This window comes from Amaranthus tricolor, chromosome 13, assembly GCF_026212465.1.
Source record: "Amaranthus tricolor cultivar Red isolate AtriRed21 chromosome 13, ASM2621246v1, whole genome shotgun sequence".
Lineage (NCBI taxonomy): Eukaryota > Viridiplantae > Streptophyta > Magnoliopsida > Caryophyllales > Amaranthaceae > Amaranthus > Amaranthus tricolor.
Window position 1 is genome coordinate 10,873,197 of NC_080059.1, and position 15,480 is coordinate 10,888,676.

At 32.9% G+C, this 15,480-nt stretch overlaps 1 protein-coding gene across 4 annotated transcripts; it reads left to right on the forward strand.

Moving 5' to 3' along the window:
- Positions 1 to 2,393: 2,393 nt before the first annotated feature.
- LOC130797799 (pentatricopeptide repeat-containing protein At5g10690) lies at positions 2,394 to 15,142 on the forward strand. 4 transcript variants are annotated; one of them, XM_057660553.1, is made up of 13 exons: positions 2,397 to 2,806; positions 2,938 to 3,120; positions 5,446 to 5,578; positions 9,324 to 9,421; positions 9,743 to 9,904; positions 10,002 to 10,070; positions 10,633 to 10,768; positions 11,665 to 11,897; positions 11,975 to 12,052; positions 12,467 to 12,535; positions 14,268 to 14,444; positions 14,604 to 14,839; positions 14,928 to 15,142. In XM_057660553.1, exons 1-13 carry the CDS (start codon positions 2,612 to 2,614, stop codon positions 14,944 to 14,946), a joined length of 1,788 nt encoding a protein of 595 aa, XP_057516536.1. In that variant the 5' UTR covers positions 2,397 to 2,611; the 3' UTR covers positions 14,947 to 15,142. The 4 variants fall into 4 exon arrangements, with proteins under 4 accessions (XP_057516537.1, XP_057516539.1, XP_057516536.1 ...); XM_057660557.1 differs by having other exon boundaries at positions 2,666 to 2,806; positions 3,005 to 3,120; XM_057660554.1 differs by lacking the exon at positions 5,446 to 5,578 and having other exon boundaries at positions 2,394 to 2,806; positions 9,314 to 9,421.
- Positions 15,143 to 15,480: the final 338 nt, after the last annotated feature.

The window sequence follows — 15,480 nt, forward strand, 5'->3', positions numbered from 1 at the left end:
ATATCTCATAATCAAGTTTAAATGTCAATTAAAATCAAAAGAGAATGAAAATAGATTATAAGAAATTCTAAAATTTTAATGTGATGAAATCTACATGATATTGCAATGTAGCAAGATATTTGTTTTTCCAACTTTTGTTTAGAATGGGATTGTGAAGTTTTATGCAATGATTATCATTGCACTTTTGATTTATATTGCAATGTAGTTTAGGGAAAAAATGAACTATGTAACAATTATTCCCAATCTAAAGAAGTAATGTTAATTAGTTGTCTTATAGTTCAACTCGAACCATTCCCGATATCATATCATACATAAATGAAACAAAATACTATTACATAATTGTGATTGGTTCAACAATACATGAACATAACATAATTGTTCATCGTTTTAACAATACATAATATTATATAATTGATCATTGGTTCAACAATACATAAATTAACTAATATGCTAGGCAATAACATTATTTGCAATCGATGCTTGAGTTAGTTGAGATATAATTTCTGGAGAAGTTTGAGTGCTTGAACTTGCTTCTCCAACTTGCTCGGGCAACTGTAAGAACACAAAAGAAAGAGAGCATACAACATTATGAAGGAAATTAGTGTCCTTTGATCAAGTGTAATTACTATATATAAATGGGATGAATTATGAAGATAAAATACATTGGATTATTTTAGGTGGTCATAGTGTTTTGCTAGAAACCAACTATGATTTGTATCTAAATATGATTCGTTTAATACTATTATAATCAGTACCTATGAGGTCACACATAAAACTAATTGATCGGATATATATTGGCACCAAGAACATAAGATGCTCATGGAACACTTAAGTATGAGGAGTTTATTGCATGTATTGATGGTGTGTTTAATTGAGAATTAAACCGCACCTTTAAATAATCATTAGTGTTTGTAACCTCCATTTGTGGAACTGAAAGGGTGATTGAAAAGTGTATAAATAGTGCACTTGTTCATCTCATTTCTACAACACAACATTCTAGTATAATCTACATATTTCCAACTAAAAAGTAATGAGAAAATGAGTTTTCTTATTCCGTACTAGCATGCGTGGTGATCCGTTCGATACTTGTGGACTAACATTAGAGGAACGACATTTGACTAATTATTATCTCTATTTTGGTATTTCTTATTCGATTATATAACGTCGAATTCACGCATCAAGGGTATGATATTCTACTTTATTCGATAATTCATATTATGATATACATGCGATTTTGTTTAGATGTTAAGAAATAGTTTCTTGCAATTCCGCTTTACAAATCTATTTTCCTACACATTATACACAGTGAACGTAAATGTGTCTAGCACAATATCTGTGTTCAGCTTTGGGGAACACTTTTGCAACACCATTTAAAATGGCCTGGTGGATTACAGTTTTTGTTAATAGCAAACATACAATATTCTAACAGTGAGCGAAAAGGACATATACATTTATAGCTCTATTCTGAATTCCTTGCAAATGGACAACATCATTGTCCCTACTGATCTTCTTTAACCCTTCGTTCAAACTAGCTACAACCTGGATTAAGGTAATATATACTCTCTATCCCTCTATCTCCATTTCATTTAATAGTTAAGTTCATCAAGTATTCCATGGACAAACAATTGGGATCTATAGGAAATATTCTACCAAAACCTCCAACATACATAATACCACCTTTGGATTCCTGGAATTTACCCCCATAACAAATTCTAGTCGACACATTTTGCTTCATTGTGCTCAAAATTTGAGATAAAACCCTAAAAATTCAAAATTACATATTTACAAAATCAACAATCCACCATAAATTGAGGAAAACCTAATTCTAAGCAAAATTCAAACCATTTAAACAATTTTAATTAAGCAAAAAAAAAAAAGGAATACTTGTAACTGTAGTAAGGATGTTCTCGGAAATTACTGTGCAAAACCACGAAATCGCTTATCTCAATCGAACTTCTAACCCATAAATGATGATTCGCTATTGAAGAAGGTTTAAGAAGAATTTGATTGTAAAATTTTTTAGGTTGAAGAAGATGTTTTGCATGTGACAGAGTGAAATGATAAATTTCGAATTTAGTTTTACAATAAAAACTAATGTATTGGGTAAGTAGGAGCTTTATTACAGACATTTCCGGTTACCAGTAAAATAGCTTTTTCTTTGCAAATATGAGGTAAGATTGACCCTTTATAGAATAAACTAAAAATTAGCCCTTTATTTGCGGACCAACCATAGTTTATCTTTTAAAAGCAATTTTTCCTTATTAATAAGATTAAGTAAAAGAATAAACTATTAGAAGAGAGAAAAATTATAAAAAAGTGTGAAGACCTTTGTTTGGATCACCATTGAGGATGCTCTAAAGGATAAATGAGATAAACTATGTCACTATAATTAAAAAATAATTTTACTTTTTAATTTCATTTTTCTGGTTGGGATTCCAACACAATCCAGTGTTCCAATAGTAGTTGATAAGGACCCACTTTTGCCCGCCATTCTCCTCGGCGTTATCTTCTCTCATTTGCTTCAATCTATTCTTTCCCCATGCTTGTTAAGATTTTTGGTACTGGGTAATGGTAATGGGTAATGGGTAATGGGTAGTTCCAGTTTCAGAAAATGCATAATCAAATTTCCACCTTATCAACTAATTTACTGTTCCCAACTTCAACTCATTCACAAAACCATGATTTTATATCTACCCATTATTCTCCAATCTTCAATAAATTTTCGCGTAGAAAAACCCACAAATCCAATCTGAAACGCCTCACTTCTCGCATTGTTCAGCTCACTAAACGCAAACAACTCAATCAGGTTCTCCTATTTGTGAATTTCCCGCTTTTGTTGAGTTTGAATCAGTTTGTTTTTCTTGTTTGCTTCAACAAATGTGAAGTTTAACTTTTTTTTTTGATGTGGGTTTTCCTCCTTTTGATTGTTTTTTGAAGGTGTTTGAGGAAATTGAGTTAGCTAAAAGTAAATTTGGTGGGCTTAATACAATTGTAATGAATGCAGTATTGGAGGCTTGTGTTCATTGTGGTGATGTTGATTCTGCCCTTAAGCTGTTCGACGAAATGTCTAAGTCAAGAAGTTGTCGTGTTGATAATGTCTCCTATGGTACTTTGTTGAAGGTATTTCATTCAGCTTTATTTTTTTTTCCATTGTATTGAAGTTTGTTGTATTTTTGGTCACACGCCCTGAATCATATTTTCCGTGTAAACTCCGAATTTATATCAACTTTTTATTTAATCAAATTGGTCCAGATTTTTCTCAAGATTTTCCCCTTTCTTTTGCATGAGTGGTGGGTGGTGCCTTGGTGAGTAAAATTGTACAATGGTTTGCACAGAAAAGATGTCACAAGAGATGAACCTTAGACTTAATTTTAAGAATCTACAATGCCAAAAATTGGAAGAGAATGACAAATGCCAATATGCATGAAAACACCTCATTATTAGAGTTTGGAAAGTAGAATGGTTGGAAAACTTGATTGTATTACTTTAATACATCATATTTATAGTAAAAAGAATAAATATAAAAGATACAAAATAACAAGGGAATGAATATAATCCTACCTACTAATTATAAGAGATGCTAAATATTTACATCATCAATAATTATGGAAAATATCAATGTTAATAGAGAGAATTATCTCCAATGATATTTTACTGGAAATCAGTATCTCTAATAAGAAACTGGGGTTGAAAATTTATGGACTCCATCATTTGTCTACATTGAGAAGGGTTTTGATGGTGTACCCTTGGAGAGAGGAAGCGAGGAAAAAAAATGGATCACTGCTTATGATACCATCATTTGCACATGGTAATCTTTGTTTTAGTCAACTAAATATCCTGTATTAGGGTTGGGTTGAACTTTTCAATTGTGGAAGAGCTCAGTAGATTGTTTTGGAATATATTAAAAGGAGAAACTCGGGACAACATATAGGGAACAACATGAAGATTACAAGATACTGCAACAATGGGTTTTTTGCATGAAGGCTTTGTGCGGCTACTGTCGTAGGTGGCTTGCTTTGGGAAGAGAAGGGGAAGAGAAGGAGTTGAGAGTACAAGAGGTAAGCTAGGGTTAATACTGCAATGGAGGCTCTTGATACCATGAAATACTTATTTTCCTTAAATCATATGGGTAGCATTGCATTGATTATAAAAATAAGTACAAAATGTATCTTAGGAAGCTAAGTTAATACAAGATATTTAGTTACCCAAAACTAAGAAGAGTTAATACAAGATATTTAGTTACCCAAAACTAAGAAGATTACAAGATCAAAATGTATACAAAATATATGCAAGAATAAAAATAATATCTTTTGAATATTATTATTATTATTATTATTATTATTATTATTATTATTATTATTATTATTATTATTATTATTATTACTTGTGACACAAATAAATGGTTTTTTTGGGTTGGAGGTTGGGGAAGCGGGCAACTTTATTTGCTAACCATTACAATTCTACTATTTCCTTAAATCACCATAGGTTGCATTTTTCAAAAACTTTCCTCATGAATACTTTACAAGCTCCTTGAGAGTGCTTTGATTCCTCACTAGTGTGTGAAATTTAAGACTTTTTTGTTATTTGCATTATTCTAACTTCTGAATACAATTAACATATAACTATAACTCTATGAAATAACCATATTCTAGAATCCACGGAAACAAGACTGAACCATTAATATGTCCAAAACTAAAAACTGTTAGGATCATTGCCCATACTCCTTTGAGTATCCTATATGGACTATGGAGAGTTTTCTTTGTGTCCGGACTTTTGGGATCCATAAAAATTTGTATCTCATCTTTGAAAAAGGATGTAAAAGGGAAGGAAGGTGGGGGCTAAGTTTACTAATCATGTTGTTGGAACATGAATGGATATAAATTCACGTGGGTATTCCAAAAGAATTTAAGAGGCTGTTTCTAGAAAAAAAAATTTTAAAAGAATGAATAAAAAGAGAAAAACTTGTTTTAACAAAACCATGTATATTAAGCTTAATAGGATGATGTTTCAAATCTTTGTATCCAATTTGAGCAGTAGATAGTATATTATAAATGATATAAGTTAAACTTAAACAACAATAATGCCAAAGCCTTAGTCCCAAAAGGTTGGATTCAACTAAATTTAAGTCTATGAGAAGCTTTTTCTAAATGTAATTAAGGGGACAGTTGAATTTGTTTTGGTTGGAAAGCAAGTACCATTTTCCTGTGTAAGATCCTAGGATTGATTCTCACCTAATCCTCTCCTTCCCTCGATCTACTCTATAATTTCCTGTGTAAGATCCCAAGATTGATTCTCACCTAATCCTCTCCTTCCCTCGGTCTACTCTATAATAAAAACTATAATTAAGGTATTTAATGCGATCAATTATCAAATTTTAAGCTCTTTAAACTGTTTGTATGTAATAAAAAATGTTTATTCCCTGAATGATATTTTATGTTACCAAAGGGTTTGGGTATTGCTCGAAGCATTGATGAAGCATTTCAACTCCTTGAGGCTGTTGAGCGAGGAAGCGCTGCTGGAAATCCAAAATTATCAGCACCGCTTCTTTACGGTTTTCTTAATGCTCTTATTAATGCAGGTATTATTTCATGACCTACAAGAAATTCATAGTTCTTCCCCTAGTGTTACTCTTTGAAATCTAGATTTTTATAAAGTTAGCCCAAGGCTATACTTTCTCATTAGCTAGCTTCATGTTTGTGTGCAACATTTATGAGTGTTGTTCCATTATATGTTGTGAATAAGTTGAGTTTGGTGAAGCGATCGCACACTATAGTCATTATAATTATTAAAGCCTTAGCGTTTTGTTATGTTCCTTAGTTTTGCGTATAACATTTTGACTTTTACAGTACAATTTAATTAATGGAAAATTAGATATTATCATTTATGATATTGGATTTATCAAAATGTGTAATTTTACTATTAACCTTTCATAAGTTCATTGATTATTAATGGTCAAAGGCGAGTGTTTAAGACCGTAAAAAACAAAGTGTTGTTAGGTTTTGGAATGGGGAAATTGATATTGGGTCATCAAGTATGATGGATAGGATGAGTGTTGCTATTGTTTTCAATGATAAGTTTTGGCATATCATAATAATCATTGTAATTCAGTTTTCTTAGTGTATCATTAATTTCTCCCCTTTAGTAATACTTCTTATATTCCTAAAGATTGCCCCATTTTATGGGTTTAATGAGGTTATCATTTTTGGACAAGGTACATTTTTAAAAACGAAACATAAGTTTTAAACTTATATGATTACTATTGAGGTGGAGGTGAAGTTTTTGTATAAGTTGAAATAGATTTTAAAGAATGACATAAAATGAAGCATCTAAATGTTAGGGTGACACGAAGGATGCCTTTCTTGTATTATTACCACTACCAGGAACGAAATTCGATTTGATACACAGGATAGGAATGGGAACTATAATACTAAACGTAATCTCGAGTGACTCGATAATGATTGGATATGGGACATTTTATAGAATTAAAATTTATTATAAAGGAAAATAAAAATCAATATTATGCTTAAAAACGTGTCTTAAGAAAATTTTTTAGATACCTAGACTTTATTTCTTTATTTCCTTTCTTCACTCTTTTTTGTAATGGAAATAGAAGGCCAACAACCCTTTGGTCAAAGGTCTACAAGAACGGATGTTTCGGCCCTTCGGGTCTACGTCTCATGTTCTATGTTTCTAGACTTTGGTATTATAGAAAGCTATATCTTTGTCACATTTGAGACAAGTATCCAAATTAATCATCTTACATTATGAGTTTTGTGTACAGAAGAATATTGTTTGATTTGGAATTTAGTATGTGTTTGGTCTAGCTATTAAAAGTGTTTAAAAAAAACAAAAATATGTGTAGAAGCTACAAATACAATTCATAGCTTCTCATTTTACATCTCCGAGAAACTCTAACTTACTATTTATGTTTTTATCATACAAAACTACCTTTGAGCTATTCAAAAATGGCGCATGATATCCATCTTTATTAGAAAATATTTCTTATCTCAAATAAAGATAATAAGATAGAGTACTCTTCTAGCTTTTCTTTGGTATTTGTTGATATCTATGTTTACTTTCCTCATAATGTCTCTTTTTGAAATTTTTAAAGACATCTGAACAATATTTTAAAAGTATTGGACATGTTTAATTTGATGACATTTTTAATTATTGATTTTATTTTATCATATTACTCTAAAAATAAAAAACTGTTAAAGCGAAAAATGGAAAAAGGCCAATTACTCATAATTGTTTCTGTTTCTCAAACTCGATTTACAAATATAAGGCCAAATAAATCTTTTTTGAACAAGAGTTTTCGTAGCTGAATTACTTTTAAGAAATAAAAGTTATTTTCTAAAAGCTAGATTAAGCATCTCCTTAATATATTAGGAATTTCAAGTTAAAACAAATCTTGATCTTCTTAGGCCTCATGTTCAAATCTTCAACTTGTTTCACTAGTTATTTTAGTCGATTGTCTAAGATTAGTACATTGGTAGTACATGAAGGTTTAGAACAAAAGGCTTAGTGTATAAAATTGTATAATGGGTAAAAAGAATGAGGATATTGTTTTATTATGGAACAGGGAGTGACAAAAGTAGTCTAAGTGTCATTTCTATGCAATATAAGAAACTTCCAATGAGGGTGGCTTCCCATATTTTGAAGAATTTACATTACTTGGAACAATGTTTTAGGGTGTAACTTTTCCTTGGAAGTGAAGAAACAAGCCCTAAATGCACCATTTTTCTAGGTGCTCTATATTTCCGATCATGTTAAGACTTCAAAAACTTGCTAGAAGTGTTGGACATGTTCCTTTTAAGATCACATATACACAACGATTAATCAGCATAAACCACCAACCTTTGGCGGGGAAGGATAGGGCGGTTCAAATGTGGGGCGGGTTAGATGCTGGTCAATAGAAGAGCATAGCAGGTTAGAGGCGTGTTGCGCGTTACTCAGGTTGTGGGGTGGGTCGCAGATATTAATTTTTTATGGTGTGTTGATCGTGGGCGATTGTTTGTAGTCTATTGTTATACATTCGAGTTTCTGGATAGCCAAAAGACCTCATTTAAAATTCTAAGGATGAAGAAGAAACAATTGAAATTCATTTCGATAAAACCATATCCTTCTAATTTACAATATTCCATAACAACGTACGCTAATCTAAGAAAAAATCATCAAAAAGGGGAAAAGGGAAACAAGACCACAAATTTTGATAAGGGCGTGAAGCTCGAAGTGAATAGACTGTTTAAAAAAATTTCACAAGACAAATTTGCTGTATTATGTCGTCTAATATTGTTGGATCCATAGATTGAGTTTAATTACCACCTTATGTCGCCATTGTTGATCGAAAATCAAAGGTAAAGACCCTAGAATTTAAAAGAGGGGGATAGAGAGAGGAAACAATAGTTTTGTTGAGATTTCTACTTCGAGTCTTCTTGATTGTAAGAATGTAATCAATTACCGAGTTTAGTTCATTTCCACGCTATGAGTGAATGACATTGTTTTTATTTAATACATTTATTGACTCTCCATAACTCATCGTTGACAATTCATAACCCATTATTAACCCTCTTTTATGAAAGACAATTAATGACCTCCCCTGCTAAAAATCCACATAAAATAGCCTAACCCTAATTATTTGTTTGGACACTTTGTAGAAGCTATCTTAGGAGATATGCCATGTATTAATTTCTTTATATACTCTTAATTAACTATACACCCATACAACATGATTATAGTATGCCATATATTAATTTTTTGTTTTTCTCCCAATTAACTATAGAACCATGCGACATGATTATAGTCATGGTCGTAGTTTTAGTTATGAAACAACTTTTATAGTCAAAGATAATTTTACAATTATTACAGTAAGATTAAAACTTTTAAAATACAATTGTGATATAGTGATGCGGCCAATATTCTGAAATATCATTGGGTTGGTTTTGAAAGTCTTATTTGGAGTGATTTATCACTATGAGACCATAGGAAGAAGCAATCTTCCTAAACATAATGTTTAGAACAAACCAAATTTGAATAATTATCAATAGGTCACAATCTACGAGAACAAATATAAAGTGAGAATTCTATCCAGATTAAATATTTTCTTTGTCCTTTTTGCTCTAAGTTTTGCCAACAATGTCTTAAATTATAGGAAGACCTCCCAGTTGGAAAGAGCATACTCTCTTGCTATATTCTTAAGATATGTCATCTATATTATATTAATAACCAATGAAAGTTACAAATAAACTTTGAGAAACGACATTATATAATTGCATTTTGAAATTCTTGGACATTGGTTTCATGAGTTTAATAGTTTAGCGCAGGAGATTTACGTCGTGCTAATGGACTTCTTGCACGCTATGGATTTGTGTTCCATGAAGGTGGAAGCCCTTCAATCCTAATCTACAACTTGTTAATGAAGGTGTGATGTTGTAGGATTAACTCTCGCTTTATTGTCTTTCTTCCATTGTGTTTGTACAATTTCATGCCATACTTTTATTTTAGTTTGCAGTTCATTTGAACTCTTTGTGTCACTACTATATTGCTTGACAGCCAAATGCCACACCAATTTTTCCACAATATTGGAAACATTTTTTTTGGAAGGTGGATCGTTTTAAAGTCTTTTTCATCAACCAGTCATGTTTCTCTAATGAATTCCTTTACTAGTGACTAACTTTCCATTTTTTGGATTTTTTTTATTAGATAAACGTAATCATGCAATTACCATATCCTCTTGTTTCAGGGATACATAACGACGGGTGCTCCTGAGGCCACGTTCACTGTACACAATGACATGTTACGCCAAGGCTTAAAGCCAGATAGGCTGACGTATAACACCCTCATCCTTGCTGCAGTGAAGACAGGAAAATTGGATTTTGCAATGCAGTTCTTTGAGGAAATGAAGGTCTCATGGAATTACTGAAAAACCAGTTTAAAGCATCAATATCATGTTGAGCCTAAGAGCATGCAATCAGTTGTTAATATCTCCACCTTTTTTTCAGGATGCAGCATGGAAGTATAATCTTAAGGATCTTTCACCGGATAATGTAACTTATACAACTTTATTGAAGGTAAGTAGCCTCTATTATATTTATTTACCAGCCTATAAGTAGTAAATGTTACATATTTTCAATGATTGTAGTAAAAAAATGTTGTGTAAAGCTCCTATTAAATAAGAATATTTATGGGAGAAAACTTTGGAGGTTTTATTACATATATTGAGTTGTTAGGAAGATCAATATAACATTTATTTAATTACCTTTTAAAATAATTAGGGCAGCAGCCCATTATATAAAGTTCAACATTTTTAATTATTGTTAAGGAATCATCTCCTTTTTTTCAATCAGCCTAACTGTATATACGTTTTGTGGGAGTTCCCCTGTGATGCGGGATTGTAGAGTGATTTGTCTAGTTAATATAATCATGCTAATACTTTGATTACTTTCAGCCGGAGTTTTGAGAAATGACTTGAGGAGACAATTATTGTATGCCCGAAAAAATTTTCTATCATTGTGCTGGCAGCCTGCCACTTACAAATGTTAAAACACTTTAACAGTCTTCTAACTGATATCAATTCTAATAAAACTTTCTACCTAGCTTGTGAGAATTTTAAGCTGGAGATCTTGATTACAGGGTGCTGCACTTGCTAATGATATCCATCTGCTTCAGATGATAATGATGGATATGCAAACTTTGGAAAGCTTATCTATTGACCGAGTTGCGTATACTGCTCTCGTTGATGCTCTGCTAAGTTGTGGCTCAATCAATGGTATGGCCTTAACAATTCTGAGGAGTTTTCTGAAGTCGGCCTAAACAAATTACTGATGCATTAAAGAGAATGCTCCAGTTCTTTTTGACTTTTTTTTTTCAAAATACTCGTATTCTTTGTGTTCTCAATAATATTGCCGATCCTTGCAAGACCCTGTTGTCATCAACTCCACTCTGTGCTGTTAGCATTGCCAAAAAATGTATCACAGGAACTTTTATGGCATGTTGACGATCAGATTGCATGAAAACTTTAGTTTTGTAGGACCTTGGATATTTGATGAATTTGGTAGAGTAGACATGGTTGCGAGGAGCCAACTAATATATATGGATATAAAACCGTTGCCCTATGGCAAAGAAGTGTAAAATTCTACATTTATGCCGCATTTCAGATTCGTTCCATTTGAGAGTCTTTACATAGTTCTTAAACATTTTTGAACTATAATTAAAATAAGAATTTCAAACAATGTATGCTTTAGAAATGCTTTGTGTTTTATCCTGGCAGAATGTTTTTATTAAGCTGGATTGATTTTTTATTAAACTGGAATGAATGATTTCCTTGCACTGTACTAAAATTTGTTTGGCTTCAAAAGTGAAAAACTTGAATTTTAATTTGTGATTTCTATCTTTGGAGGATGTTTTACTGTGTTTTGTATATTACACATAGATGTTCTTTACATGATTATCTTTTCTTATACTTCTGATTGTATGACTTAGGGTGGAGAAGCCAAGGTTGGTCTATCAATTTAAAGTTGAATTGGAATGTTCTTTTTTGATGGTGGTTGTGGAAGTGTTTTTTGTTTCCTGGCTTTTCTCTGCTTCTGTATTGTGGAAACAGTAAGATCTATCTGTTATAACATATGTTTAATTTCCCTCAGAAATTATTGATGGCTTTCTCAGGTGCTCTATGTGTGTTTGGGAAGATACTAAAGAAGGCGGGAGAAAATTCTGATCTACGGCCAAAACCTCATCTTTATCTATCCTTGATGCGTGCTTTGGCCCATAGCGCAGATTTTTTGATGGTGAAAAATTTACACAGACGCATGTGGTTAGATTCTTCAGGAACTGTCACTGCTGAAGTTCAGAAAGCAGCAGATCACCTTCTAATGGAATCCGCTTTGAATGCTGGCCAGGTTCGTATGCCCTACAACTGAACTAGAGTATTTTAGCTAGTTCTTTACATGATTACTAGTTTTCCTTGATGTATCAGGTTGAAGTCGCTGTAAAGATTCTTTCAGAGGTTAATGCTAGATGGAAAGGACTATCTTGGACAAGCCCAGGTGGCCAGGTAATTAGTACTAACAGTGTGAATTTTGTTTTGTGACCTATCCCCTTTTTTTCTTTTAAAATGAGAGAAAAAGTGGAGGTGGGGGGTTGTTAAATTTCCTTTATAAAAAATTTTGTGGTGGACTACTTTAGAAGAACCATCTCTTGTTAGATATGAAAACCAAAAAAATATGTTCTTCAATCATTATCCTAATGCAATTAAATGGCTCCCACCTATGGGGTATGGGGTTCGGATGTACGTATTTTTACCCTTGTTAATAAAGGCACATGATTTAATAAGTGCACATGATCTAAATTCTAAAATATTTTCTCTTGCTCTAGAAATTGTTGTGTTCAACATCATGAAGGTTATTTTTTTATTGTAACTTTTTCTCTATTTTAAGTTGTTGGTTCATATATTTCTGTATACATTCAGGCTGCTGTTCGCCTAGAGGCTTTACTGGGCTTTGATCGTTCTATATTTTATCCGTATGTTCTTCCTCAGGTATGCTATGTATCTCTTGCCAACTGTTTTTGGAGGTATTGTCATTTCTATTGATGTGGCATTTTTCGGATAGAAATGATTGTCTAACTCTGCCTTTTACAATAGCTGTAGTTTCCAGGAATTTAATTTTGTTTGAGGGATGGGAATGAGTTCGCGGGACGTAACCTAGAGTGACTTGGGAATGAGTGGATACAAGATACATTATGTCTCGATAATAAACTTAATAACAAAAGAAAACATTTTGCTCTTCAAAATTTTATTTAAAAGCAGACTATTTAGATTTTGTAATTTTGTTCTTCGATTTCCTTCTTTCCTTAAATCTGTAATTTGAATTAATGGAAGGCAAGAAACATTTTATATTTTTGGATTAATGGTCTAGTATACCAGGATGAAACCTTGAGCGATTTAGTCGATTTTCACAGGTGATCTGATTTGTCGCAGACATAGTTACATGGAATGTGGAATGTAGCCACATTCCGTGATCCAGGAATGTCCGTCACCAATCACCATGAAATGCGACCCAAATCGCTCAAGGTGGCGTCCCGGTGTAGAAGATCTTTTTAAAATGGTATTTTGGCTTTTATTTACAAATTAAAAAATAAATAAGGAGAGAGAAAACAAGATGAAACTTTGAAACCTAAAAAGTCCACTCAAAAACTATTTCCTTAAGCAAAAAAAATCATTTTAATTTATATTTTGTCTTCAATTATATTTTTTATACATAATATATCTCGTACCCTATTGTTCCCGAGTCAATCTAAGCTGCGTTCCTTGTTCTTGTTCCCGTTCTCCGTTCCAAATCGAATGTCGTTCCAGATAACAATAGTCCCAGAGTCATGAATGCTTATATACAACCTTACCCGTGTATATTGTGATAATAACGAGGTTTACGTTTGACCTTTAACTGCAACTTATCTGCAGTGATAAAGAGGTTACATCATCTACCTTGTAATAAGTTATTTTTAATGAAAGAGTAGGATAAAAGTATTTCTTACTGATGATTGTTCTGAATAACTGTAGCACTTCACTCTATGGTAAGCATTGATATTTTAGAGTTTTATTCAACTATATAAGTAGCTAAAGGATTTCCACTGCATAATAAATTGCTCCAATGGTTTAAATATAAATGTTTGCATTTATATCCAAAATAAGACTATTTCAAAAATGTCGCAGCTTATTGACTGTCATCTTGGATTTGACTTACCATTTACATGTTAATAGTGTGTCTCTACTCAAAAAGATGTAGATGAGATTCGGTAAATGGATTTTTGGCTAGCTTATCTTGTTAATGATCTCCAAAGTGCAAAATATGCCAAAATGGTGGTTTTGGAAGCACTTGTTGAAGAATCTAAGATTCAAATTTCTTATTTGTCCCAAAATTTGATAAAAGAACAAGCTTTACCACCACATGAAACTTAAATAAACTAATCATGCCCTTCATTTGTTTTTATCAGCTAGACGTTATCGAACACTTCCATATAAACAGTTGTAAGAACCAGTCGATCAACTTATCCCCTACAACCAACTGCCATCTATCTGTCATTAACCAAAAAGGCTTGTAGTTTCAGGTTTGCATTTGTAGTGACATGCTAATTAGAAATGTCCTCGGTCTATGTAAGGCGCTTATGAATGGTTGTGGCCAATCCATGGGTGATAATGAAAAGGTCACGTTCCTGATTCCTCTGTCATCAAGGCTGTTATTTGAATCACCTTTGCACTCGTCTGCTAATAGGTGTCAGTTGACGATTCAATAGAAAGAATCATGATTCCGTTTGAAGAAGCTCGGCCTGTGCAAGCAACCACATTGCTTAAGGAAGTTGCCATGCGTTTCCTGAAGGAATCAGTGGTGCCCATCATAGACGACTGGGACAACTGTGTGGGACTACTGCATCGCGAAGACTGTTCAGATGTATGTTTCATATTTCTCTGAAAATGTGCCATTGATTTGTTTTTTCCGCTTCAGCTCATTCGTGCCATCTTTTAAAGAAGGGCTGTACGTAATATGATTTATCCAAGAGCGTAATGTTAGTCTTGACTGCATTATATGTGTATGTTTGACATGATGCAGCTAAATTTACCAGTTTCGGCAATGATGAAGAGCCCTCCTCCCTCTGTGGCAGCCTCAACGTCAGCTGGCCGTGTGATTGATCTAATCCTGGAGAAACGCTATAAAATGATGATTGTGGTTAAAGATACCAACATGTACAGTTCTTATAGCTCCAGGCCTGTTGGAGTCTTCACTTGTGAGCACTTACACAAGCTTATCAAGCCAGCCACAAAGGAGCCTGGACTAACGTCTTTACAGTAAGACCTGGATAAACTCTAAATGCCTTTTATATTTTCTGTAAATTTCTGCCATCTGCAAATCAACGAGTAATTGAATTGGCACCAGAGAGCGAGACACGGAGTGACTACAGCGTGTTTGTAGGGGTAATCTCTTAAATGGCTCGGTCTCAATGATTCGATCTAGCTAATGTCAAGGTGATAGTCGTTTTCGATTTTTTTCCACCTCCTGTAGTTCGTCACAGTAAAATGTTAATAACGAAATCTCAAGCTCTACAAGCTTTGCTTTGACAAATGCAGAGAAATTTAAGGTAAGATTGATGATACTTCATGACTTGGTGAATTTGATTCTTATCAACATTAGCTTACCTAGTGAAATTTCTCGGTATATCTTGTCACGTGTTATTTTGCGTATCAAACAAGAAAGAAAGAAGCGGAAGTGTTCGAAATGATGTTATCCGAGTAACATGGATGGTGCAAGCCCCTTGCAGGTTGAGCGAACCTTTAGTTGAGCAATATTAGCAATTTAGCATGAATGCATGGTGTTAAATTCTATGATGTTTGATTCACTACTACTTTATGATAATGTTTTAAAAGTATTTATTTTCAAATTATACATTAAACTTAAACATGAGTGTAACAATGTGAATTATGGAGCATGA